Below are 27532 nucleotides of genomic sequence, written 5' to 3' on the forward strand. Positions count from 1 at the left end.
ACCTACACAACAAAACACGAGTTTTACACTGTTACCTTCAAATGCATGTCTTTTTTCAACAAATTATTTACTTAAACTGATTTAGTTTAGTTAGTAGAAGGAACATGGGTATTTTGTCTATGCTGTGAACCAACCGGTGAGGTATTTTTGGAAGCTCTGAGCCTCCCAGCCCAGACAGATGATGTACAAGAGCTGTAAGCACTACAGCCCTGACCAGTGGCGGAGAGAAATTGATGTTCTTGCCATTTTTATCTCGGCCATTAGTCCTTTTCAGTCAGCACCTGCTGTGAAACCAGAAATGAATGAATGACATACATACTTTTCTGAAATAGTAATCTGAGGGACAGTTCAATTTTCAGGTAGTTAGAAAAAACCTGGTTTCACTTTGAATACCCCTTCTCTCCCAGATGCAGAAATATGCAAATTTCCATGGACACAAAAGTCCCTTATTTGGGTATCTCATTATAAATCTTATAAAAGCTGTTACTTCCAGAATATCCAACAAATAAAAAATCAAGTAGAAAGGCCTGTAGGTGTACCAAACTGTGATCTAGAAGAATCTATTCCAACCATCTGTTCTTGTGATGAGATTCAACTGCTGTCTTTCTGAAAACAGAATTTAATCCTAAAAAAAAAAAGAAAAAAAAAGTATGCATTTTAGTTTGTATGTTGTGCATGATTTATATCACATGAATGCTCAAAAATCTCCTTCTCTGTAATAGGAGATGCAGTCTATGACTTGGAAAGTATTAACTTCAGCATGTGTAGTCTAGCAAACAGTTACAAAAATCCTTGGATAGCTTGCCCATGAAAATCAATGAATTTCCCTCAGTGCAAACATTCAGTGTCCAGAGCAGTGATTATTATAGATTAGGTTTGCTATTTAATGAAATAATTTATTTAATGTTAAATGAGTTCAGGTTTTTCAGTCCAATCTACAATATAACTTTTAAATTAGGCAAAACAAAGTATTATTTCTCTATACTTTATCAGTTCAGAAATGGCTTTCTTCCTGTGAAGTCCGATGCAACAACGCTCATGTACGTTTCTTTAACAGCAGTGACCACAAGAGGGAGACCTTGAAGCGTGGTTTAGCTTTCATCTGCTACCTCCGGTGTTCTGTATAAAAGGATAAATTAGAGGTTAATTTAAGAACCAGAGGTGGAGACTAGATGCAAAGTTTGAGAGGTCAAAGACCCTAAAGCTGTGAAGTCCCCACCAGGGCTACACATGAAATAAACAGTTTGCGGAACTGCATTCCATGTTGGTAGTGGATGTTTCCTAATCACGATGATGACATTAAAACTGATTACTATTGCTAATGTTCTGTGATATAGGCAGGGTCCCATATAGAGATTTTAATAGGTTCTACCTTTTATTTTTAATCTAAATGAATTTTCAACAGACTACTTTAACTCAAGCATGTTTTTAAATGCTGTCAAAGTTAGAAAATGGGATTTTTCATGTATTTAGTCAGGGACTTAATTGCTTTCTTTGCTGAAGGACAAGCTAACTTAAATTTCTTCACTTCTGCCCCCGTCTAAAAGTACATCTGCCCTTGTGCCCTGCTGAGAATCAGCTGATTCCTGTCTGCTATTCACAGTAATTTGTTTATGTCTAGTTAAACCATTAATGATGGAGCACTATTTTCCCATTCATAAGACTAATTCTGTCCAAAATGAGCTTGGGAAAGAGGTATATTTGTCTAAAATGCATGTGAATTGAACTGCAGACTTTGAGGCATAGCTGTTTTCCATTTACTGAGCTGCAGCTTTTTAAAAAAATTATTATCTGTTTGGGCTTTTTAGCCCCTGGTGTATGACAGCAAATCTTTTGAGCATATGGTGATTTCTCAGAGGATATAGCTTCTCCAGTTTGAGTCCAGCATAGCATAATTCTCCCACACATGAAAAGGAAAGTATCAGTATGCCAAGCCTTTATGTACCAAACATGCTTTCTCTCTTTCAAATGTCATCAGCCTGTTTTTTAACCAGTGTGTTTGTTAAATGTTCTAAAGATAAGCACAGCATGAAATTCGCTATTATTCAACTGCAGATGAGTAAGACCAGAGAAAACACACTTGAAAAGTATGCTTTGTAGGTTATAATACCATGTAATCTACAATAAATAGTAAGCCCCCCTGTACATTGTACCAGCTTTTGAGGTGTCTTTGACCTCTTCTGACTTCTGTCTCCATCCTACGGGTGTCAAACTCAAGCATGCTTTCCACCCACACAGTGAATTTTATTTAAAAGAAATGTCATCAGCTCCACAAACTAAATGAAGTGATATCTGAGAAAGAAGGCAATACGTGCTACTCCTTGTAAAATGCTTGGTGTGTTTCTGCTGATACATTTTGAGGGTGGAAGTAAAATTATTTTAAGTGAAAGCTGGTATCTTTGCAAAATAATAATTCAGTTGTCTTGACAAAGGTATAAGGAAATTCTGTAAATTTTTATTAACGGGCAATGCTGTTCTGGCTCGAATGGCCCAAAGAAAAGGTAGCGAACCTGTGGGTTTTAGACAAGAGGAGGGTCAGTTTTGACACAAGAGGACCTGTGCTGGAAGCTGAAGTTCTAGACCTGAGTTGCAACATCCATGGTATGTCTTCAGTAATGGTGCATGTTTGGTAGGTTTTGAGGTGGTTTCTGCTGATGCAGACACACTAGCAATTCTTAGTAAGAGGCAAACATTCCTTTGTAATAATTGTGTTAGTGAAATCAGACAACTTACGACATTACCCTGTAAAAATTTTTCTCTGTCATGGTGGTACTTGAATGGGATAGCAGTGGCAGCTCCTGGCTTCACATCATGAGAGGAAGTAATTTATTCCAGCAGTATTTGCCTGTTGCTTTGAACATGTTTATGTTTGACTTCTGGCACATGTGTCATGGGAACCACTGGGGTAGAGGATTCAGTGTATACATTAGAAAGATGCTGTCAGTAAAACAGCCTGTTAGAAACCATGACGAAAAGGGAGTCAGTGGTGATCACAACCTCTGTGAAGGCAAGGGTAGTAGGAATCAGATGTGGACACATCTTCTCTCAGAGTCTTAGAATATGGCTCAGATGAAGAAATATATATGTATCACTGGTCTTCAATATGCATTACAAAAACTTACCACAAAATCAAAGTTAAAAGCCCCTGACTAAATTCACATCAGAATAACTTCTGATTTTGCATGTAGTGGTAGTTACACAGTGGACAAAATAATTTACACTGACCTAAAGACGCTCAGATTTTTATATTGTATGTAAGGAATGTACTGCTAACCTTTTAAGCGAGGTGGTAGAAGAAAAACAGAGTTTTGGGCAAGGCAGCTTTATATTTCCACAACAGAGATGGAAGTCAGCTGTCAAAAAGAACCTGTCTCTCTCTAGAAGAAAGGCACATATTGCAGAGTCATGGTTAGTGGGAAACCGGAACTGTACGCTTCCAGTACACCCTTCTCTACTTAGGTTCTGCGTAGATATCAAATAATGACATGTGATAAACAAGAAGAAATTCAGAGATCTTCTGGGCAGCTCTAGAAGAATGGTGATAAGATCAATCACCATTTCAAACGTCATCAGAAGCTGCTGAAAGTGATGGAAAACGGAGACCACTGAGCTTATTCTAGAAGAGACTTATTTCTTGGTAAAGGGCACGAAACACTGGATCACATATTCTCCCTGAAAGGATTAAATTCAGATGAAAACAAAGTTTAGGCATTAGCCAGATTTTCAATAGAAGAAAAATCATTTATTGGATATTGTGATGAATTTCCAGAATCTCTTGATTTTGGTAAGCCACAAGTAATTGTTTTAATATTATATTCAGAGAAGATAAGTGAGACTGTCTGCCACAGGACAAGTGAACTTCTTAAAGCCTTTAAAAGTCAGTCACATCGTACCTGGAAGCAAATACGCTTCCAGCTGAGTGAGATCTTACCAGAAAGGCAAACAATGGCCTGGAATTTGTGCAGCAGGAGACTCTGTGAAAGGTTTGCATCTGGAATTTAGGAAAGTATGTCCTGCTCCAGATGCTTTCCCTGTTAATTTTGCTTCATGCTCCTAAATGCATAGGGGGTACCATGACCATTCTTGGGCTATTCTTCCCAAATGGTGACTAATTTTGTTTTACTTTATTCTGACTTGTCATATACAATTGGTGTGGTTACCAGCTAACGCTGCCAAGATGAGAAAACATTTCTTGCCTAAATCTTTCTGTGCTGATTATACAACTCTTCATTCTCTTTTACAGATTTTGGTTGATAGACTGTCGACAGACACAAGAATCTGTTACTTTTGCTTCCCAAGTGTACAGAGAGATTATCTGCGTCCCCTACATGGCCAAATTTGTGGTATTTGCCAAATCACATGATCCCATTGAAGCACGGTTACGATGTTTTTGCATGACAGATGACAAGGTGGATAAAACTCTAGAACAACAAGAAAACTTTGCTGAAGTTGCCAGAAGCAGGGATGTAGAGGTACCATACAACAATCTTAAAGTTTTCTCCATTTTCTAATGTATGTTTTTAAGCTAATATTTTCTGCCTTCTATCTGCCACAAGTACTGAAAAATAACAGTGCTGACAAATACTGTCATGATGCATTATAATGCATTATAAGATGTAAACTTCAGCTTTTGTCAGATGTAAAGGAAAGGTAGCTGCCAGACACGAGTGATGAAATCCTATTCCCAAGGGGCAGTTGCCAATCCCTTAGTCCACGGGGGCTGGTGGGCAGGTTACCCACACACAGCTGACTGCACTTGCGTCTTCCTGGGCCAGCCTGCCGAGGTGGAAGGGAACTGTGGGCTTCACCCACAAGGAAATCCAATCAGCTGGTTATCAGAAGTTAGAAAGGAATGCCCTGTCTGACTGCGGTAATACTGTGGTTTTACTTTCTCCATGGCATTATCAGCATTCAGATGGGACACCCAGTGTGTTCTCAGGGCAGTCCTCAGCAATTAAAAAAATTAGGTAGGAGGAAGCTTAAGGTGGGTTCAAGGAGACAGTAAATACAGAAGTGGAGTCTGAGCTCTCTGTTATGAGACTAAGGCTTAGAAAACCCATAGGACAAAACAGAATGGGAAGAATTTGGTTTCCCAAGATGCTTTTTTTTATGGTGGGTCTGTTAAACAGTTATACTTAGGAACTGCACTGATTTTATGCTGGGAAATCGGGTAATAAAGTAAAGTTGGGGGTTACCATTTAGCCCAGCAGTTTCAGGTTCTTTGTTCTCCTTTTCCCTGGTGTCAGGGTCAGCATTTCTTTAATTCAGATTCAAAACTAGAGTAGCTACTGCCAACTAAGTATTATGAGATGGCTAGTTATGCAAACAGGAGACATCACCCATGGCTTTTATTAAACAAAATGCAACAGGCTGTAGGAATTGTGTGTAGCTTGGCTGGGGTTTCAGGTGAACAACAAGATTAAAGCCACTCAACAGTGAGCTGAGAGGCAGCAGATAGATGTTGTAAATGGACTTTTCCCTGTTAGCTTACAACTAAGTTCTATGGATGCAGGCTAGCCCTAAATTCAATCCAGGTACCTCATAGTCAATTCTGTGGTGGTCTACAGTGATTACATAGTTTTAATTAGCTCTGTAGCAAACTGCCAAGAGGCATCTTGAATTTTTCACTTACTGACTTCCTCTTAGAGGAATGCCTGAGTAAAGATGAGTTTTGAGGGTGGTGTTCTTTGCTGAATTGTTATGTTCCTGAGCCTGATACTAAGTGGGTGTTGCAAGAAAAGGGGAGATTGTCAAAGCGGAAAGGACAGGTAAATCTCAACTTCCAGTAACTCCATAAATGAGTATCATTCACCAAAAAGGCAGTCAACATTATCACTTTTTGTCAGCATCTTTGCATACCAAGAAGTTAAACCAGCAGGTTTGATTAATATTCTGCTTTACAAAAAAAAAATAAAAATTACATCTATTGCTGAATGGGCAAAAGCTTTCCTATGGGGAATCCAGAAAGCTGCCTGCTAAATGTGTTTTTTCTGGCTTTTCTGTTAGCGTTCTCAGAAGGGATGGCAAATTGAAAGTGCTTTAACTTTAACTGCATGCAATGGTATACTCTTCTGCTCAGGATGGTCTCTTTTCTGTGAGAATCCCATCTTTAAAAGATTTGTGCTCACTGTTCCTGAAGCTCTGACAGGCATTTCTTGTGCAGAGCAGCTAAATAAAATATGAGCTTACAAAACTGAATGACAAGGCTGAACTTCTGGAAAGTAAGACTGAGATGTTAATGTACTGGCATTTTGAACATCTCCAAAACTGGCCAGCTGAGATTTGGCCATAAAATAGCAATCCGAAGATGCAGCTGATATCATTCTATAGGGACTTCGGAGAGCCATTTACCTGAGGCCTGACTTTCAAAAGCTCTAGGCCTTTACAAATCTAGCTGAAATAAATAGAATCTACTGATAAACACTGTCTTTGCCTGCTGTAACAGACTGTTGCAAGTAGATTAAACACATAGGTAATCTGATGTAGAAAGTTTTTGCATTGGTAAAAAGGTCCTCTGCAACTTCATGCTATTCCCATGGCTTATTATCCTACCAGTCAAAACAAAGACTTTTGATTTGGTTGCTGCAAAAAATATTTCTTAGACTGTTATGATGAGGCCAGGTTAGCAAACTATGTTAATATAAAATAACCCAATATAAAATTAAAATATAGATTGAGAATTTGCCCAGATTCCTGACACTGAATACTCATTTGGTCATTTATAGTGTCACACTATTGTTATTGAGTTAACAATGGATTCCATTTGGAATTTAATAACCTGAAATGTTTCCACAGATTTTAGATAACTGTACATAACAAATCTTGTAAATGCTGACAAGTCCTAGCGATTCAAGGAATTGATCAAAACTGCTGCAGAATTATGCTTAAGAAGAAATCCTAACCACCTCATTGTCATTAATTGCTGCTTTGCTTCTTTTTCATTTCCAATAGGTATTAGAAGGAAAACCCATCTATGTGGACTGCTTTGGCAATTTGGTGCCACTAACAAAGAGTGGGCAACATCATATATTCAGTTTCTTTGCCTTCAAAGAAAACAGACTTCCTCTGTTTGTTAAGGTAATGTCATAATATGATCTATGGATTGTACTTTTGTTTTTTGTCTACTTCTGAGTTACAGTAGACTTAGTAGACTGAAGAACAGTTCCAAATCAATTTATGGTAATGGATTACATGTTGACTCGGTTGTCAAAACAACCAGTTGTGGCTACCTAAAATTTAGGAAGATTTTTCTGTAAATATAATTATCTGTGCCTATGTTCTGCTAGCCATGACTGTGTCCACAGCATTCTTTCAGACACCAAAATGGTACTTCTAGGAATCCCGTTCTCTACCTAATAATCTAAAGAGCTGATCGCATTTGATCCTGTTTGTTCTTCTGTATCATGGTTCAATACAGTGCAGGAAAAAGTGCAGAAACTGCAAAAAAGTGTCATAAAACATTGTAGAATTGGCAGAAATCTATCAAATAATGATATGTTGTACCCTACACTTGTAAATATGTATATGGCTGTAAATAGAGATAGACCTATTCTTCAACTAGTCATCCTCTCTTCAGTAGCAATGCAAAACTTCCTTGGGGGTACAGTAAGAAAAGCATGGCTCCTTTTTGGATCTTTTGGTTTTCCCGTAATTTTGAGAAAAAAGGAAAAAGGAAGTAATTAATTTTGATAAATTCCCAACTGTAACCTAATGTTTTCCATGTAATGTCTATTACTGTACTATCCAATTTTAAAACTTTTATGTGAGTAGGAAATTTTGTAAAACAAAAGCCAAAACAAAAAATCTCCATTAATCAAAAATTAACTAATGCTGTAGCCCTAGCTATAGAGCCAAGACAAAAACACCATGGTCCACGGGGCTCATCTGCGTCGTTCATGAGATCTGCGGGGAGCAGGGAGTCACATAAAAAAGTGCCCTCGCTGTGATCACCAAGCCACCACCACCTTCTCGTCTGGAGAGGATATTTAGAGGGCACTGCAAACCTCTTCCCACAAACTTTTCAGCGGGACATCCCAACTGCAACGGAGTACACTATTGCCATTACAAAACAGTTTTAGAGAAATGCCTTATGACTGGAAGCCTCCAAAAAGTGGAGAAAATCAAAACCACTCCTTCATTGTGTTAAGTTTTCAGTATGCTGCTTGGTGATATTTAAACTCTCCCTCCTTTCTAGCAATATTTTGTAAGCTTGTTTTAATTTAGAACTTCACCTATGCCACCACCTACCTTTGGCTTTGTGGTTTTTCTTCCACCATGGCTTTTCCAAAATATGTTCAAAAACTTGTGTGTATTTGCATCTACGGTTTTCAACCTGATAAAGTTAGTACACGTGTATCTAACTGTATCGTTTTATCGGTTCAGAAAGCTAAGAATGAGGTCATGCTTTCATCTGTGATATACATAATCCTCCTGACATAATGTACAAAAGCTAAAACTACATCACCAGCATCTTAAGTTCTAAGTGCTTACACTTGTTTCTGCTAACAACTGTGGAACATATATTTCTAAGATTCACTGCAAAATCTTGAAGTATGGCATGATGTAGTATTTTTTGTAGATAATAATGGCCACACCTATAAATATAGTCCAGCAAACTCTGTCATACTAAGACTAGTGTTTAATAATATATTTGAGAAAATGTTTTGCAAGAGAAGAAATTTTAAGTGTAATCTTCCACTGTTTTCAGCCACTCAGCCAGAAGACTAGTTAAAATCATATTTAATACTAAAATTTTGAGCAACGAAAAAAATCACTAACACCAGCATAAATACATATTCTTGTCATATGGGGGAAAATGGCTTAGTTCCTTTTGTCACCTAACACAAAGTGCATCTCTGTTATGACCATAAAGCTTGGGGAACAGTTTCAGTGAAAAATGGGTATTGTAAGTTATCCTAGAAGCCCAAACTTAATGGAATATCTCTTTTCTTTTAAGACTGTGATTACAGTGGTAGGACTGCCTGCTGTAAATAAGTTTCTAATGTGTAAGCCTATACATGCTTGTGTCTTTTCTTGCTTTGATACCCAAATGCATCCTTATCTACACTTACAAACAAGCAGGGGGGGGAAAAAACCCACATCATTTTTGCCTACATGGACTTTTTCTCCCACATCTAGCCTCTTTCTGCTAAATAGTTTTGAGTGGCACAAGTAGATCATTTAGCAAAACACCAAAAGAACAGATTATATGTCTGTATGTTTGCTCTACCAGGTGCGAGATACCACTCAGGAGCCCTGTGGACGATTGTCATTCATGAAGGAGCCAAAATCTACAAGAGGCCTCGTTCATCAAGCCATATGTAATTTAAACATCACTTTACCCATTTACACAAAGGTACTGTGAAATTATACTGATCTGCAGTCATGAGCATTATCATATAAACAAGAAATGAGTAGGAGGGCAAAATATCATTAGCGCTTTGTAGTCAGGTATTTTAAAGAATAATACATACCACCCAAGGGCTTTCAGTTTCTTGGGTTTGGTACTCTTAATGCCAGTGTTCAAAGATGAGTCCTCAGATGACAGAAGGGAGACAAAAATCCAGTTTGCATTAAATAGGTCCCATAGTTTCATGTGGTGTTGTGCAAGACCTATGCTAATTCTTTCATACAGAAGTTTTACCCAGTTTCTGTTCATGGATGAGACAGATCAGGGACTTGATGAGAACCTCTGGGTTCATTTTTTGTTTTACCAAATGCTTCCCACACTTTCTAACCATGCCTTGTGACACCTCTCTGGAGATGAAGCTTTGTTTCACAAAGTATAAGGATGTCTGTAGATCCTATGATGTTCTTAAGGTATGAAGTATAGAAAAACTGAAAATTTTTTGTAATTTTTTTCATTGGCCAATTTGAAAGTTCATGAGCTTTGCAATAGCATTTTTAGCTAACTGCCTTGTTTATCAACTGCCTTGTTTATCTGTGGTGATAGTGATAAACATGTAGCTCTAGAATTTGAAAAGTTTATAGCAGTGCCAAAAGTATTTTCTTAGATTAGATTTTAATATTACGTTGACATTTGACACTGACTTTTCTTCCATCATCTGATCAAATCTTTCAAGAATCTATGAGTATGTCACATTGTGTAAATGGTCTTTCTTCAGAATATTGTTACAATAGTTATTAATGTACTTGGGGAAGAAAATAGTCCAATATCAAGGACAGAAAAAGGAGAGGTAAACTCTAGTATGAGTTAGTGTTTATAAATAAAAGACTGAGACCAGTTGAACGCTTGTAAATCATGGGAGTGCCCTTGATTTCTGTTTAAGTGAGATCAGATGTTAAGCAGCACTTGTTTCCTTAGAAAGAGTCAGTTTATTGCTCTTCTGTGGTAACTCAGATTTTTTACTGTCCTTGTCAAATTAGGAGCTGCATGCCTTTTAGGAATGTATTAAGCTGGCTGTTTGTCCAAAATCTTTCCTGTTGGTGTTCATTTTTTCTCAGCATTTACAGCATTTTTGTATAATTTAAAAACAATACATCTCAATGTATTTAAACTTTAAATGGGTAATGTTCTTAACTATTTAAAATATTTATTTGCACTAATTTATGGGTGTAAATGTATGTATATATTTTAAGTCTTGATACAAATAAGGATCACTGGAAGTCTTAACACCCAGAAGCAATTTTACTGTTTGTAATTTGCGTGATTCTGTAGCCTTTTGTGTTTTAAACTGACAGTTTAGTTGTGCTGCTTTTTGACCTAAGAAATGTACTGTGTTTTCTTCTTTTCTGTTAAATGTTGTCAGAAGTTATTTTTTCCTACTCTAGTCTTCTAAAAAAATTGCATTTTGCCTGCTCTGTTTTCCCCTTCTCTTTTTGCATGGCATTTTGGAACTGAAAGGAATCAGAATCAGATCAAGAACAAGAAGAGGAGGTAATGTTGCTTTAACAGCATGTTAATGCTTATGTGTACTACTAAAATACAACTAACAGATATAGCCTGGAAGATGAAATCTGTAGTGAAACAGGCATATCTATCATTAGGTCAGTGCTACAAAAACAATGAAGAGGAGTGCACTTAAAAGGATCTTGCCCAGGCTCACGTTTGGAATTTACTGAGTTTAACCTTCCCTACATTAAAGTTTTACAGATTCAGATGCACTGATTGTGGAGATCTATAATAGTTCATTTTACTATCCAAACAGTTCCTTTGCTCCAGAATAAGCCACACAAGTGTACTTCTTTAACCTTTATTCCCTGCAGCACAAACCAAGGGATATGTGGGACTGGTTTTTCTGATGCTGAGAACCATCCTGCATCCTAAAAATAACACAGTGTTGCTACTGGACTTGTCTGAAGTATTCAGATCATTGACATAGTATACCTTTTATTACTACCCCTAAGCATGGTCTGAATATGCTTCTTCTAGTTAGTGGTGGTGGGTAGGGGGGAACAGAGGCAGAGGAACAGACCTAAAGACAACAATTACTTCCATCAGCGAGTTCCCCACTGTTGCGGGGAGTCTGTGACCAGTCTCAATTGAAGGCACTACCTGTACGTACCTGGAAGGGCTGCAATTCACAAATATTTTCCATTTATAACATCCACTAGACTGGATCGTAGAGATTTTTGAGTTGTATTACCTAAGTCCAGTACAGAATCAGTGTTAACCCAGAAGTTAAAAGTAAGTTTGCTCCAAGTAAAAGGTGTAGAGTTTAACATAAACTGAATTGCATCTTCATGGAGAAATGTGGCCAACTCCCCACTACATTCTCAGCCCTGTTCTGGCATTTACAGATGTTTAAGGTCAGACCCCTACATGAATAAGTAACGTTAGAAAAGCATCCTCACATTTTGATGATGTTCAGCTGTTGGAAACAAGTAAGAGTGCCAGCACTGTGAGAACAGCCTGCTCCCCAAAGATGATGGGCATCTTTTCCATGAACTGCAAAACAGAGTTCAGAAGTTTCATTGCACGGATTGCAGTTCCCTGTTATCATTGCAGAAATATATACCACTCCTATTTCGGCACTGAAATACAGGCACTGTTCAAGTGAAAACATGGCCAAAGTTTTTCAGCTAATTCCCACTATATTCATTCAGAAAGTAACATTTCTTACCAGGTGATCACTCAATTTTGTACCAAAAGCATGAAACTAATTCTTTTAGCCTCTATAATGTTCTTTATGCTTTCCCAGGGAAGTTCCCAAAAGTTGTTTTTAACAAATCTACACTCTGTAAAATCAGTGAAAAATTATTTTTCTGAACACTGATGATTTTTTATGTAAGAAATGGAAGCACAAAAAGACAAGCTCATTAGTGGCCAAAACCACCTTCCACTTGAAGTTCTTTTTTGGGGTTTTTTTTTTTACTTTATTCATTTTTATGTTAATAATTAGTATGCTGACATAGTTCCAGACTGATTTGGAGGAACTTAAAATTAAAAGGGGAATTAAAGCATTCTAGGGATCCTAGGTTACCATGCAGGGCATCAGAGAAATTCATACTATTATGGATCCCTAATACACATTGCTAAGTGTGAAATTTAATAATGTCACCTAAATGATTGCAAGGCATACAGGAACATGTAAATGCTGCCAGTGATTTACTTGTATTCATGTTCAATTTATGGAAGAGCAAGAATGAGTAGCATCTTAACTGAGACAATATATTGCATTGATCTTTATAAGGACTACTTTTAAACAAGTAAAACCTTTTCAACAATCACTAAAGAAACTAAAGAAACTATCGTGAGGGCTTTAACATACAATACACCATGTATCAGCAGTACCGCATAGCTGATTTTCATTCTTCACAGTCATCCTGGCACCACAAGTTTGTGTAGAAAATTAAATGTTTAGTGCTACTTCTAAGTCTGTACACTTTTGCATATCTAAATTTACACAACCAAATTTGTGGTTTTTTTTTTTTTTTGCTTATGTGGTCAAATGACTGAAAACTGAAAAAAAAAAAAAAATCAAACCAGAAGGCAACTTCAAAAACGTGCTCCTTGAATTTTCACAGTCTGACACTGCATATTTTTTTTTAATGTTTTTTGGGCAAGGACTATTGTTTTCTTTTGAGTAACAATAAAATTGTATGGCTTTTTCAATTGATACCCAAATACACTCTGAAAAAATCAAAAAGATGGCCTCTGAGGGCCATCACTGCTCCCACTTAGAGGTATCAATAACTATCAGTAGCATCAAATCCTAGTTCTTACCTTAGGCAGTAGCAAGTCTGCATCCATTTCTGCACTTGCTTTTCATCACCACAAAGTGCAGAGGCAAAAGTGCACAATCTCAGAATGGCTATGGCCAATGAAACTATGTTGTAGCAAGGGTACTAGTTGCCATCCAGATGGGACATACGCCTTCAGATGACTGTATTGGACTTTCTTCTATTAGATGGGAAGAAGTAAATGAAGAACAATGCAATGACATACCCAGTAATAAAAAAGCCTGCATCCTCTATACTGCTTGTTGCATTTAAAGAAAATACATTGCAACATTTTGCATCTACTGTTGACCGTAACTATAGCAAAGTAACCATTTTTCTGTTATTAGAAATACTAAATAAACAAAGCCATGCTTTTACTATTATTTTAAATACATTCTTGGTTCCATTTAAATCAATGAATCTGTATGTCTCCATACATCTAGTGGATTTGACTCGATCTTCGCTAGTGACTTCATACATATTGATTATATCTGAATTTTTAAAATTTACTCCTTTTTTCTCTTCCAGGTTGATATGACTTCAGAAAAAAGTAAGATTTTCTCTTTTTTTGAAAATGTTATAGTGCAATTTGTATGAAAAATGAATAAGAATAAAGACAAGCATGAAAGAGAGCTAAGCTTTAACTGCTATTGCTAATAACATCAATACTTTAAACATGTAATAGAAAACAATTTAATACCAAAGCAGCTATCCAGTTAAATACATTTTAATGTATAAATTAACAAGTAATACAGTTTAAAACAGTTCATCTAAGCATTTACTTTCCTTTGACATCCCTAGTGATCCCGCTATTGCTATTTTGCTTGTATGAATGCTCATCCCTCCATTTTGTTGTTTTGTCCATTTGTTGACACACATTGTTGCCTCATATTGAGATATATGACAGTATCACTTTTAATGAAAGCATAATTAATACTCCAATGTAATTAATTAATCTCATGGGGAAAAAAAGTGATACTGTCCAAAGTAATCAGGCTGTTTAACCCTTTCCCCCCCTCCCCCCCCTCCCTTTACTGTGGTGAAATATAACCGTTAAGCTCAGCACAGCGCATAGACCTTTTGTCTATACAGAACCAGGCTGTTTTCATTAGAAACAGAGGGAGAGTGCTTCACAATGCCAAAGATCTTCAATGAAGACGCAAATCAAACACACACATAGAGTATCTCTAATAAGAACTGTTTTCAAATGCAGTGACTTGTTAAATCTGTTTAGGAAATTACTTCTGTCTTTTTTCCAGTTTTAAAGTGCAATGCCTTGCCTTTTTTCCCCCACATTGCATTTTGAGGTTTTTATTCTTGATATACTATGTACAAGTTTTAATTGGAAAGACAACAGCACCATGATCCTGAAGATCAAATGAATGATCGTTCCCCTATAACCTCCTTTGTCTAAAGCAGAAATGCTTCATTTAGAGAATGGAAGACATCAGGGTGACAAAATAGCTAATAACATGGTGGGAAATAATATTCATCATGATTAACAATGTTATTAGGATCAGATTTTTGCTCTAATCCATTATTATTTATACCAGGAGGACCAATTTCATGAAGGTGGAAAAGACACACCATAGTATAGCTAGCAGAGTGGAATTTCAGTCCCCCCACGTCTCACCTTGGCCATGGGAAACAGGAAGTGAATTCAACAGAACAGTAAAATGGAGAGGTGAAGAAAGGCTTGAGTGCTCCTCTGGCTGCACAGTTATTTACTCAATGCAGTACGCCCCCCTCTAAGCAAGGTGGCGGGGTGCCGGTGAGGTTGTTCAGTGGTGGCTGTCACAGACTCATCTAGATCCAACATAGCACAGAGCTAGAATCTTTGGTGACTCTTACACTGGATGAATGAAAGTACCAGTCAGAGAGCAATTTAGTTTTGCTGCTTCTTCCTTTGGCTTAACGGAGAATTAGTTTGAGAATTAGGTAGAACAGCTGCAAGCAGGAGTGTGAGAGAGACCCTGTTCCCAGGAATCATTAAAAGCATAATTAACAAATACAAAGGAGACCAGCAAGTGCTTGCTTAAAGACCACTGAGATGGCTCACATCATGCTACCCAAATTGCTGGAAAATATACTTACAACCAAGCAACTTCGTTTCAGGCAGTTATCCCAGTTCTCTTATACTTCTGCTAATGGTGGCCTTTAGATCAAGTCACTTCTAATTGCAGTAAGGTAATATACAAGTGACTGGCTGCTTTTTTGGCCCAACAGTTGTACTGTTCGGTAAGAACTAGGACTCACATGTGCGTGTCCTTGGTTTGGGAATAATTATTTACTTAAAGGGAAAGGGATCTATGAGACAATGCAGAAAATCTCACCCCTGTCAACATCCTGCCAAATTCACCTTCATGAATAGACCTTAAAAGGTCTCGGCCAGGATTAGAACTGATGTTTCTGAAAAGTGTGTTAGAGACTTTACCATTTGGCTGTAGAGTCAGTTCCTTCCTGGTCTGCTGAAGAGTTAATACAAGTAAACAGCTCTCTCCAAAAGAATGAGGGCAAGCCAAGAACGTGACCCACAAGAGCTTACCAGTTAGAGGTACTTAGTTTCAAATCCATTCAGCTCAATCCAAAACAATTTCCCACTGAGGAAAGAAACAAGCAATAAAATCAAACAACAGAACCTCTAGAACACTATGATAAACTGAGAGATTTTATCAGCATCTTCTGTTTCAGCTGCTCTACTTGATCTAAAGAATTATTCTCAGAAACAAACATTTGCACTTTAGTTTTCAAGGTTACCTTGAGAGACTGAGCAGCCACCAAGACAGCTGTGTTACACTCACTGTCCCTGGCAGAACAAACAGCTTGGTGAAATGAGCTAGGAACATTCCAGTGCAGGTGTGAGGGAGGCCAACCATGTCATGTCCAAAAGCTTGTAACATGGCAGGGAGGGCGACTACTCTGGGATGTTAATGACACACTGCCTATCCTAAAAGGTCCTTGTCCTGTACTCCACCAGCTGTATTTACTGACAGCTGTTGAACATTCCTCACAGTTTAGGAGTTACCTTATTTTTTCTCTAATAGTAATCCTACCACTGCTTCTTCACTCTGCTAACCAGTTAGGCAACGGAGAACCCCAGCAAGCATTCCTGCTACCAGCCACATGCCGTTCGGATAGTACTTTCATTTTATTTCCCACCAGAGCTTCTTTGCTTCAGGCGAATTAACTTGACTCTTTGGCCAGTGTGATAGTCAGCCATTTGACATTTAAGAAAATGTGGTAGAAATCCACAAAATTACTAGATGGCATTTCAGTATGCACTAGACCATTCACAGTAAAAACAGCAGCGCCAAATTTTCAGCACCAAAATCACCCCCAGCAATCTGGTTATAAATAATGTACAGCGCAAACATTTAACATTCATTACACATGAGAACAGTATAGCAAAATGGTTATTTATTTTACAAAGAGATACACGTATTGCTTAGGTCCTCCTTATCTGCGTTACTGCTGTGACTTTTAGATGGGGGTGCAGAAATGGGTCAAGTTTTATATGATGTGCTACCTTTAAAAGAAAAAGGTACAATTTTAATTTCTAAGCATTTCCTTCTCTTCATAACTTGCTTCAGTCCTCCAGTGTTTCATTCTGCTCAATACACATTTTCTATTAGTCCCTCCTGAAATGAAATATCCCCAGCAGGCTGTTATGGCATAATGGTAATTACCTACATCCAGCTTACTGTGCATTGATTGCACAGATTAGTGAAATATTTCACCACAGTATGTTTTAAAATATTTTCATGTATCTTTAATTTATATGATTAATTTTCAGAGCTATTGTTTTTTAACCGAAGTTACATACCCAGCAGCATTTGCAACACCTTTGCTTTGCATGGAAATAACTTGCCTTACATGAATTGTATGTATGTGTCTAGTGTGACTGTCTCTGATTTTTGGTTGCCATACATTACATTTTTTAAAACTTTGAAATCACTTCTGAGTTGATTCACAGTTTTTTCTTATTATCTCTCCTTTTCTTCTCTGTCCTCTCTTTCCTCAGTCAATTCATTAGTTGTCAATGAGGATGTTCCAAGGAAAGGACCATGCCTCTTAAAACAAAAGAATGTTTGTTTCATTGTTTAGGTGTGAAGTCCCCTTAGATGAAATGCCGGTTTGCAGCTGATTCAGATCTCTACGTATTTGATCATATTTTAGATTACTGCAGAATTACTTTTAACTTTTTATTTTGGTCATTAAGAAAAAAAAAATGTTAACCCAATGTTATTCTGACGGTTTGCTAACACTGGCTTTCTCTTAGAGGAAATCAACTTTCAATCAGTTCTAATGCTTTCCCCTTTTTTCTTGTGTTTGGTTGTTTTTTGTTTTTTTTTTAATTTAAACATTGATCTGTAACATCTGAACAATCTTGAGATGCTATCTTTGTGTAACTTCACTGTGTTTCTTCCGTTTTTAATTTTGAATTTTATTGTTGTTGGTTTTAGTTTGGTTTTTTAGTGGTGTCCTGATTTGGTTTGTTACAGCTTTGATTATGTATGTGTGGTTGTGCTATATTGATAAAATGAAGCAAGTTATTTCCTGCCATTTTCCTTTTCAGTTTCCCCCCCACCCCCACCGTTAGCTTTGCTTTGCTCTTGTACCCTCAGATCTTGTGGATCCACCATTCCTGGCCCATTTTGTTGACTTTCCTACCACTGCAACCAAAGACTGTCATTTTCAGTCCTGATTACATTTTCCAATCTCTATTTTTGATTTCCATTTTACTTTCAATGTTTTTCATTCGCATCAAAGATGACGAGACAGAGTCTACAGAAACATCTATCCTGAAAAGCCATCTGGTTAATGAAGTCCCTGTACTAGCCAGTCCAGACCTGTTGTCTGAAGTTTCTGAGATGAAACAAGATCTGATCAAAATGACTGCCATCTTGACAACTGACCCTTCTGATAAATCAGGCTCCATTAAAGTGAAAGATCTCGGAAAACCCACTGAAGAAGAGCCAGGAGAACCTTTTGAAATAGTTGAAAGAGTGAAAGAAGACTTAGAAAAAGTAAATGAAATTCTGAGAGGTGGATCCTATCCCAGAGAAGAACATGTTTTGCAGAAGTCGCTTTCGAAACAAGAACTTGTAGAAGAAGAATGGGTCATTGTCAGTGATGAAGAAATTGAAGAGGCCAGAAGAAATGCTCCTTTAGAAGTCACTGAACCTACCTGTGTAGAAGTCAGGCTGGACAAAGGGACAACAATACCGGAGAAGCCAGACATGACAGGAATGGTAGATTACCTTACAGAGGATTTAAAAACATATATTTCTCTTCATGAGGTACAGCCACAAGCCTTACAAGAAGACCTAGTGGAAGAGAGGTTTGAAGCTGTAGTAATAAGCAGGGATTCTGAAAAAGAAGGACAAGAATCTCCAACAACCGAAACCCTAAGTCCACAGGAGCAACAAAAGCCAGCCTTAGAAATTAAAAAGCCGGTTAGGACAAAATTAAGAGACAAGCAAAAGCAAAAGGAAGGCAAGACGCACAGCAGTGAAGAACGACCAGGACTAACAAAGCTCACTTCAGATCAGTCTCTGGGTGGGGAACCTGGCTTAACACTGACAGCTGCTCCTGAGGCTAAAGCTGTATCCCCGGTTATAGAGGAAACTCCTATTGGCTCCATAAAAGATAAAGTTAAAGCTCTTCAGAAACGAGTGGAAGATGAACAAAAAGTACGGTCAAAACTACCTGTCAGAATTCAAACAAAAGAAGGCACTGCTGAAAAGGCTTCTAAAAGACCGGTACAAGTCAAAAAACCAGTAGCGCACAAAGTACAACCACCTGTTTCACCTTCTTCTAAGACAGAAAGACTTGAGGAGACCATGTCAGTTCGTGAACTGATGAAAGCCTTTCAGTCAGGTCAAGACCCATCCAAGAATATATCTGGACTGTTTGAGCACAAATCTGTCAAACAGAAGCAACAGCTCCCTGAGAAGGAAACAACCCGGAGAAAAACAATTTCTTCACAAAGTGAAACGAGGCGAGTAGCAAGCCACAAGACAGACAAACCAAAGGACAAACAAAGCACGGTATCAAAAGCAGAGAAAGAGCCACAATTGAAAAAAGGAAAAACGCAAGTTTCTACTGTTGAAACTACCAAGAAAGCTGTAAGTAAAGACCAGGTAAAAGAGCAGAGCAGCAAAAAGCCAGCGGAGCCTCTCCCTCCGGTATTTGGTGATGAAAGCGCCAAAGATACAGCAGTTGTGAAGGGCAGGACTTCTGATGAGCAAGGAGATACTGACTTCCAGATCAGCCCTGACAGAAAAACCTCAACAGACTTTTCTGATGTAATTAAAGAAGAGCTGGAAGATAATGACAAATATCAACAGTTCCGACACCTTTCGGTGACAGAGGAGGGAGAGCTTAACTTGGAGCAAGTACTGACCAGCCCTTTCAGTGTTGCTTTCCCTACAGAGTATGTGAAAGATGGATTCCTTCCTGCTCTTTCTCTGCAGAGTGCTGCTTTCGATGGGAGCTCAGAGAGCCTTAAACACGAAGGTGTGGCTGATTCCCCAGGTAGCCTACTTGATGGAACGCCTCAGATCAGCTCTGAGGAAAGTTATAAGCATGAGGGTCTGGCAGAGACTCCAGAAACAAGCCCCGAAAGCCTTTCATTCTCACCAAAGAAAACTGATGGGCAAACTGAAGAAGCTAAAGGAGCAGCTAAAGCACACGCAACAGCAGAAACATGTTCTCCGAAGGAACTCTCTCCAAAGGAAGATGAAAAAGGTATTACTGAAAGGCAGCTAGATGCTGTTACTGAGACTAGTAAGTCTCATTCTGACCATGTATCAGAAGAGCTTGTACCTACAGCCTCTGAAGAAGAGGCTGATAAACCTAAAGAAAGTAGCTCAGCTTCCATTATGGAAGATGTTAGCAGGGATAAAGAATCCAGAACCACTGCACACTTAACTAAGTCTTCTGAAACACATGACACTGCTTTAGAGCAAGAAAAAGATATAACCTCTGAACGCCGTGTTGTGGTTAGAAGTCCCCAGAAATTGGAACTTACACTTGCTAGCCATGATAGTGAAAGCTTTAGCCCAGTTGCAGATGACTCTTTGGCTATAAGTCATAAAGACTCCCTGGAAGCAAGCCCAGTGCTAGAAGATAACTCATCACACAAAACGCCTGATTCTTTGGAGCCCAGTCCTATGAAAGAGTCTCCTTGCCGTGATTCCCTTGAAAGTAGCCCTGTAGAGCAAACAGTGAAGGCTGGTATTTTGGGCCAGGGTCCTCTTCAGTCTGTTCTTAGCAAAGGAGAAACCTGCCCAGAGCTGGCATTGGTGCGTTCCAGGATTCTCCGTGACCCTGAGGGAAGTGCTGATGATGACAGCCTAGAGCAAACATCCCTCATGGAGAGTTCAGGGAAAAGTCCTCTTTCACCTGAAACTCCTAGTTCTGAAGAAATTAGCTATGAAATCACACCTAAAACAGCAGACTCGCAGGCACTGTCAAACATGCCAAAGTCGGCCATGATCCCTGAAGTCAGCGAAGAACCAGAGGATGATTCAGAAAGTGAACCGAAGAAGAGATTCACCCCTGAGGAGGAGATGTTTAAAATGGTGACCAAAATAAAAATGTTTGATGAATTAGAACAAGAAGCAAAACAGAAGAGAGACTACAAAAGGGATTGTAAGCAAGATGAATCTTCTGCAACTGCTGATCTGCAACCTTCATGTGAAGCTGAAGAACCAGAGTCAACAGCTGTAGAAGAAAAAGATGTACCTACAGTGGTGATGTCTGCAGCTGAATCTAGAAAAAGTTCGTCCTCTTCAGAAAGCGAGCCAGAATTGACTCAGCTAAAAAAAGAAGCTGACTCAGGCCTCTTAATGGAGCCTGTGATCCGAGTGCAGCCACCCTCACCGTTACCATCCAGTATTGACTCCAGTTCTAGCCCCGACGAAGTGGGTTTTCAGCCCATCGATTCAAAGCACTGCTCTGTCGGGATAGGTGCAGGTAAAGCAGAACACGATAAGCCAACAGAAGATGACAAAGAGGAACCACTTCTCCATGGGGGCAGCTGTAAGGCTGCCACAGGAGGATCAGGCACTTGTCATTCCGATGGTTGTGCATCAGCAGAAACTGATGAATTAAAATGTGACGGTGCAGATGAGTGTGAGACAGCTAGTGCCAGTGCTCCGGTCACACAGTCTGGGGGTACTCTGTGTCATTCTGTTGGTGATGGCTGTCAAAAGGAACATGTTGAGTCTTCACTGACACTAGAGCAATGTGATGCTACCGAAAAAGATGGCAAAACCACTGCACTGGTCACACACAGAGATCTCATTTCTACAGCTGTGTCTGACGAAGTAGATGGTGGTTCTTGTGGGCGCAGTACTGCTGAGTACTCTGTACCGCAAAGTGGCAAACCAGCTGGAGATGATGCCACTGACCATTCTGCTGCAGGAAGTGATTTGGGAAAAGCAGATACAGATTTTGAAACATCTCAAGGAGATATTCATGCTGAGGAACCCTTACCAGAGTATTCATCCCTTACCACTGAAACAGGGGAGCTTGACAGTTGTGTAGCAGGTGCTGCTGAAAGTAGTGCTCCTTATATAGTAAGCCCTTACGAAAATGTGTCTTCTGGACATTTCTTTACTGACTCTGAAAGTAAGGTAGGATCTGGTAGAAGTCCGCTACCTAGGGAAAACTATTCTGTCAAAGATGGAAAAGATCAGGCTGGTGAAGTTTTGCTCAGCAGAGACACAGGTAGCGAATATCACTCTTCAGAGGAAGTGTATATGGAAATTGAGCCAAAACCAGAGGATGCATTTCAGAAAATGTCACAGGGGTCTTCAGCATCAGAGTCTACAAAAGGAGCTGAATCTGCCCTTGAGGATATAAGAGATGAAACAGAGAATTTGGTCAGTCAAGTTGTCATCACTAAAACTGATGTGGATTCTGACATGTGGAGTGAAATACGTGAGGATGATGAAGCTTTTGAAGCTCGGGTGAAAGAAGAGGAACAAAAGATATTTGGGTTGATGGTAGACAGGCAATCCCAGGGCACAACACCCGATACAACACCAGCCAGAACACCCACCGAAGAAGGGACACCACTTAGTGAACAAAATCCTTTTCTTTTTCAGGAAGGGAAGTTGTTTGAAATGACTAGAAGTGGAGCCATTGACATGACCAAAAGGAACTATCCAGATGAAAGCTTTCACTTCTTCCAAATGGGGCAGGAGCCTCAGGAAGAAGCTTCTGTATCTGAAGAAATGAAAGAAGCAGCAGAGGTAGAATGTTCTAAGCTGAAGAGCTCACCAGATCCATTTTCACCTTCAGGATCGGAGGACTCAGATATACAAGAAAAAGATGCATTGCAATACTCACCCCCAGCATCTGAGTCTAGTGATAAATCAGAAGAAATGATGGGTGAAGGTGCCAACATAGGCACCGCAAAAGCAGATCTTAAATCCAGAATTCCAATTAAAATGGGTATTTCAGCTTCTTCAAAATCACCAAAGAAAGAAACTGCTGCCTCTGAAGCTGAGCCCCTCTCCGGAACAGAGACTGACGAGGTTGACAGCAGTCAGGTGCCTTGCCCTATCTCTCCTGAGCAGTCTGTAGTAGATGAATTAGGTTTTTCCAAAGTCACTAGATCGGTTTGCTCTGAACAGGGTGATGAGTCCCCAGACTCTTCACCAGAGGAACAGAGATCTGTGATTGAAATCCCTACTGCTCTAATGGAGAGAGTGCCTTCTTGTGAAAACAAATCCAAAATTCCTGTAAGAACAGCTGCTGCTGCATCACAGTCCTTGCAACAATCGGAAAATGAGAGCCTTCCCACAGACAGCTTCCTAGACAGTTTACAGTGTGAAGGAAAAGATGACCAAGCAAAACCAAAGTCTAAAATTCCTGTCAAAGCAGCTTTCCAAAAAGCTGAACAACAATATACATACACAGACACACCTGTCCACAAGCTAGAGTCACCCAAAGCTCTTGACACAACATGCAAACTACCTATGAAACAAGATAACCGAAGTAAATCTGAATCTGATGCAAGTACTCCCACGGACCCAAAGACTAAACGTTCAATAAAAGCTAGGAGTTATGCTGAGGCAGAAGCAGAGACCAGAGAAAGGGAGAGAGATATGAAGCTTGAGCTAGACTCAGATGAGGCAACAACAGCAAGATCCAAGGTATTCTCATCACGGCTGCCAGTTAAAAGCAGAAGCACTACAGCCTCCCGCAGTGCTTATAGTCCCACAAAAGAAAGTAAGGAACATTTTTTTGACCTTTGCAAAAACTCCATAGAATTCTTTGAAGAAATTAGTGATGAAGCTTCTAAATTAGTGGAAAGACTCACGCAGTCAGAGAGAGAACAAGAATTAGTTTCAGATGATGAAAGCAGTAGTGCCCTAGAAGTTTCAGTTATTGAAAATGTGCCATCCAGTGAGACTCAGCAGTCAGTTCCTGAAGACATCTTTGACACCAGACCCATTTGGGATGAGTCTGTAGAGACTCAGATTGAACGTATCCCTGATGAAAATGTCCATGACCATGCTGAAGGTATTTGCCAACGACTGGGATTCCCTGTGCGACGCATGTCATGAATTAAACTTTTCAGTTTTTTGTTTTCTTTGGGGTGTGTGTGCGTGTGTGTACATTTGTATACATGTGTAATGTGTGCGGCTTTTTCTTTTAAGCTTCTGGTGGTTAGTTGTGTATTTTTTTTCCTCTGTGAGCTGTGTTTGGTTTTTTGTGTTGTGTCTGTATTTTTCTTGTCTGTGAAACAATCTCAAGATTGCAAACCATGAATGCTAATGGGAAGTGTTACCTTAAACAAAAACACTTCTAAAAACATATATTGTTTTACCATTAAACTGATTGCTCAGGTCATGCACATTTTGGCTTCTGGCTTTCCCTGGCCCTGTTATTAACTATTAATTTTTGCTAATACTGAAATATTTGGGCATCGATTAAAACTGAGACAGGCAAATTCATTTTCTTTTGAGTTTCATTTTCATTTTTCTTTTCTGCCCAATCTGCAGAAATTTTAAGCAATTAATTTTTTCATGTTCCTTTTTTCAACAATCTGTCTCAAGAAATTTCGGTGTCACCGGTAACTTTAGTACAAGTTTTCTGGCAGTTGGTTTTCCTCTCACCTACTTGCACATTACTACTGCATAGCCACTGTGGAAATCCAGGAGCTACAATGAAGCATACATACATCATTAACCCTAAGCAATTTTCTGAATCTGAAAGATTGCAATCCATGTGTGCATTCAGGGAAAAATCAAAACTCAAATTCTGCCAACCTCAAATTAGCTTTGGGGATGGGAGGAACAGTCAGTCTCACTGTTACTCAGATAAATGAAGACTGGCAAATGAACATCTGATTTTTCCTTGCTTTCGTTGTAAGTATTTTGTATCACTCCCTAGTTGAAAGGGTCAAAGACACTTAAATTAACAACATCTCAAATACAAACTGTAATATGAAGTGCCATATGGACTGTTTAAACAAAACTTTCCCTAAATAGAAAGAACACGATTAAAAGCACCAGTCCAGATGAATTTTTCAACCTCAGCGTTTACTAAGGAGGCATGGAAAATTATGGCTCTTGACTTAGTTAAACTCTGCCATTTGGTGTTAGAATGAAATTTTAGAATAAAATGCTTGGCCAAAATAGCCACAGTAGGCACTTCAGTCCTTGTTTAGGTTTTCATATGAAGGCCTGATTTTCAAATGGAAAAATGTAGAAAGTCCTGTGCTTTCTGAAAAATCAAGCTTTATTTTTTATTACACCTGGGGATTTATAGTCCTCCCTTTAGTTACCCAGTTGTAATAGTCTGTCCATATTTAGATTGCAGCAGTTAAAAAAAAAAAAAAAAACCAAACCACTTTCCCTTCTTGGGCTATATCACCTATGAAAACAGTTTTGAACTTGTAAAAGGCAACTTTTGGCTCTTTCTGACCTTTAGATCAACAGGATGCTCAGGAAAGGACAGAGGAAAGACTGGCCCACATTGCTGATCATCTTGGATTCAGCTGGACAGGTAAAATGCATGTTGTGTACTCCCGAGAGAAAGGAGGGGAACATTCCTCACTTTTTTCATGTTCCTTTCGGGTGATTTCCTGATTAGCTAAAGATGTTTTATAGAAATATTTCAGTAGCTTACTGTCTTCTGGTTACTAAGATTCCTATAGCATGTTAGGGAAGTGCTCAGATGCAGAGGTAAGGCCTCTGCACTGGCTGTGGCATCTCCAGAGGGAAAAGTTCCAGGACAAGAGGGTGACAAAGAGCTGGCCTCTGTTACCTTGCAGTCTCTTGCAAAAAGCAATGCCTCTGGCTAGATAAACAAATACATGAATAACCATCAACCGTGTTCTGGAACTCCTGAGCTGGAAAGGTCACTATCAGGACAAGTGACATCCTTCTTTTCAACAGAACGGTACTGAGGAAGAAGGGATAAAAAGGGACCTATTTGTAACAATGTATGGATTTAAAAGATCTGAGACAGTTCACAGTACCGGGGACAAGTGAAAGCAATGCAGAATAAAATGCAGATGTCTGTCACTGAAAACCAGCTCAAAAGTGTTTATAAAGAAAGAGAGCTGTGCAGAAATCTCAGTGCTGTGTCAAGCTGCACAGTCCGACAAAAACCTGCTGTGAGAAAAACTAAAGCAGGTCTACACTTTTTTGTATTTATCTCTAGAATAGTATTGTGCTCCTGAATATAAGCAAAGCTGTAGGCGGTAAAGAAGAGTTGTATACCAGAGAGAAAAAAATGTTAACTCCTTGAAAATAAAGATTGTGCTCTAGACTGTTTTTATAAGCATCTTCAGAGCATAGGCAAAATAGCACCAATACTTTTGCTTACGTTACTCCCCTCTTCCTTCCCTGTCCTCTGTTTCAATCCACAGAGGAGGCTGGGAGCATATGTCACTCATCTCAACATGGATATCTTGAAATCAGTAGGACATGGACCTGTGCAATGTAGCAGATAAGGAATCTGCTGAAAATTTTATATAAATTCTGTTCTGAAAACAAAACTAGAAAAAACTGATGCTTATCAAAACTAGACATTGCTGTTTCATAGCATTTTAGAGAGGGCAGAGTAATACTTCTGTATAAATATTCCTGTCATATGGTAAAGCTTGATTATAGTAAAGATTTCAGTGTCAAACATTAGTTTGGAGGATAAAACAGTGGTTGTTTTTTGTTCAAACTTAACTTGACTACCTAGGATTTAAATCTAATGTGTAGTTACTGTTTTTATTTGTTGAAGTTTACAGTTGCACCAGTTTACAAGCCAGGCTGGAAATAAGGTTATCTGGGGTTTGGGGTTAGGGTTCCTTCCACCCTGTTAAAACATGACACCCTCCAAAGTCAAGTCCACGCAACTGTAGCGATAATGATTATGGAATATAGTATGAATCCTTAGTGAAAGAAGCAGAAATCCAGAGACCAGGGATAACAGTAGGAATCTAACAAGATCTCCATGGCTTTAACTCATTTGATGATCTGTTTCAACGGTTTCATCTTAATTTGGTGATGGCAGAAAGCTGCTCCTTGTTCTGGACATGATAAAAGATACTACAGACTATTAAACCGTTTCTCTTTTCTGGACTGCACTCTGAGTCTATGCTACTTCACACAGACACCAGTTATTCTCAGTTTCACATTTTCAGGTTTTGGTTTTGAACTGTACTCGTAGACATTTACTTTTCTTTAAATTAAAGAAGTCCAGGAGAGCAGTAGTATTATGCTTTAATATAGCCCTACAAAAGGCTATTACTTAAAATGAATTATTTTACTAGATTTTGATCCAATGTTTCTGAAGTAGTCAAAATTTCAGGGGTTAGAATCTGCTGAGCATGGTGCTCTGTAGCTTGAAATATTTTGATCTGCTCACGTGCCATTTCTGCAACTGCGCTCTACTTGACAGCTTGTCACTGCTGAATTTTATCAAAGCTCACATAGGCCCACCGCTTCTAGGCGTAATGTGTTTCTGTCTCCATCAGGAACTCACTGTTTAATATCTCTAAGTATAACACAAGGTACATAGAAGCAAAGAGAATTTGGTTTCAGAAAACTTTGTAATCCACTTTGCTGCTGACAGCTGTAAAATAGATGTAAAGGCAGGGAAAAAGAAAAAGACATTTTTACAGAGATGGATTTCTTTTTCAGAGCTAGCAAGAGAACTGGATTTCACAGAAGAGCAAATTCACCAGATACGAATTGAAAATCCTAATTCACTTCAAGACCAGAGCCATGCACTCCTCAAATACTGGCTTGAAAGGGATGGGAAACACGCAACAGGTTTGTTTCCAGTTATAGTACCTGTAAATGTCTCCAATTTGCCAGTTGAGATGGCA

At 38.8% G+C, this 27532-nt stretch overlaps 1 protein-coding gene and 1 long non-coding RNA gene across 51 annotated transcripts in view; one reads left to right on the plus strand and one right to left on the minus strand.

Annotated features, from left to right (window-relative positions):
• The window catches only part of ANK2 (ankyrin 2), a 355749-nt gene that overhangs the window by 311693 nt on the left and 16524 nt on the right, over positions 1-27532 (plus strand). For 26 of the 50 annotated variants that reach the window (XM_037393591.1, XM_037393582.1, XM_037393573.1 and 23 more), the window contains 8 exons: positions 4244-4472; positions 6952-7077; positions 9233-9355; positions 10865-10897; positions 13711-13732; positions 17953-23721; positions 25135-25209; positions 27345-27476. In XM_037393591.1, coding sequence (XP_037249488.1) covers positions 4244-4472; positions 6952-7077; positions 9233-9355; positions 10865-10897; positions 13711-13732; positions 17953-23721; positions 25135-25209; positions 27345-27476 — 6509 coding nt within the window. The remainder of the gene's footprint in view (positions 1-4243; positions 4473-6951; positions 7078-9232; positions 9356-10864; positions 10898-13710; positions 13733-17952; positions 23722-25134; positions 25210-27344; positions 27477-27532) is intronic. The other 24 variants (XM_037393755.1, XM_037393719.1, XM_037393773.1 and 21 more) reach the window with 2 other exon arrangements.
• On the minus strand, positions 6-15785 carry LOC119150845. Its single transcript, XR_005105222.1, has 4 exons — positions 15728-15785; positions 13187-13363; positions 11815-11908; positions 6-1119 (listed from the first exon to the last, which is right to left on the minus strand). It is a non-coding gene; the product is annotated as an uncharacterized LOC119150845 (long non-coding RNA).

This window comes from Falco rusticolus, chromosome 1 (assembly GCF_015220075.1).
Source record: "Falco rusticolus isolate bFalRus1 chromosome 1, bFalRus1.pri, whole genome shotgun sequence".
Taxonomy (NCBI): Eukaryota; Metazoa; Chordata; class Aves; order Falconiformes; family Falconidae; genus Falco; species Falco rusticolus.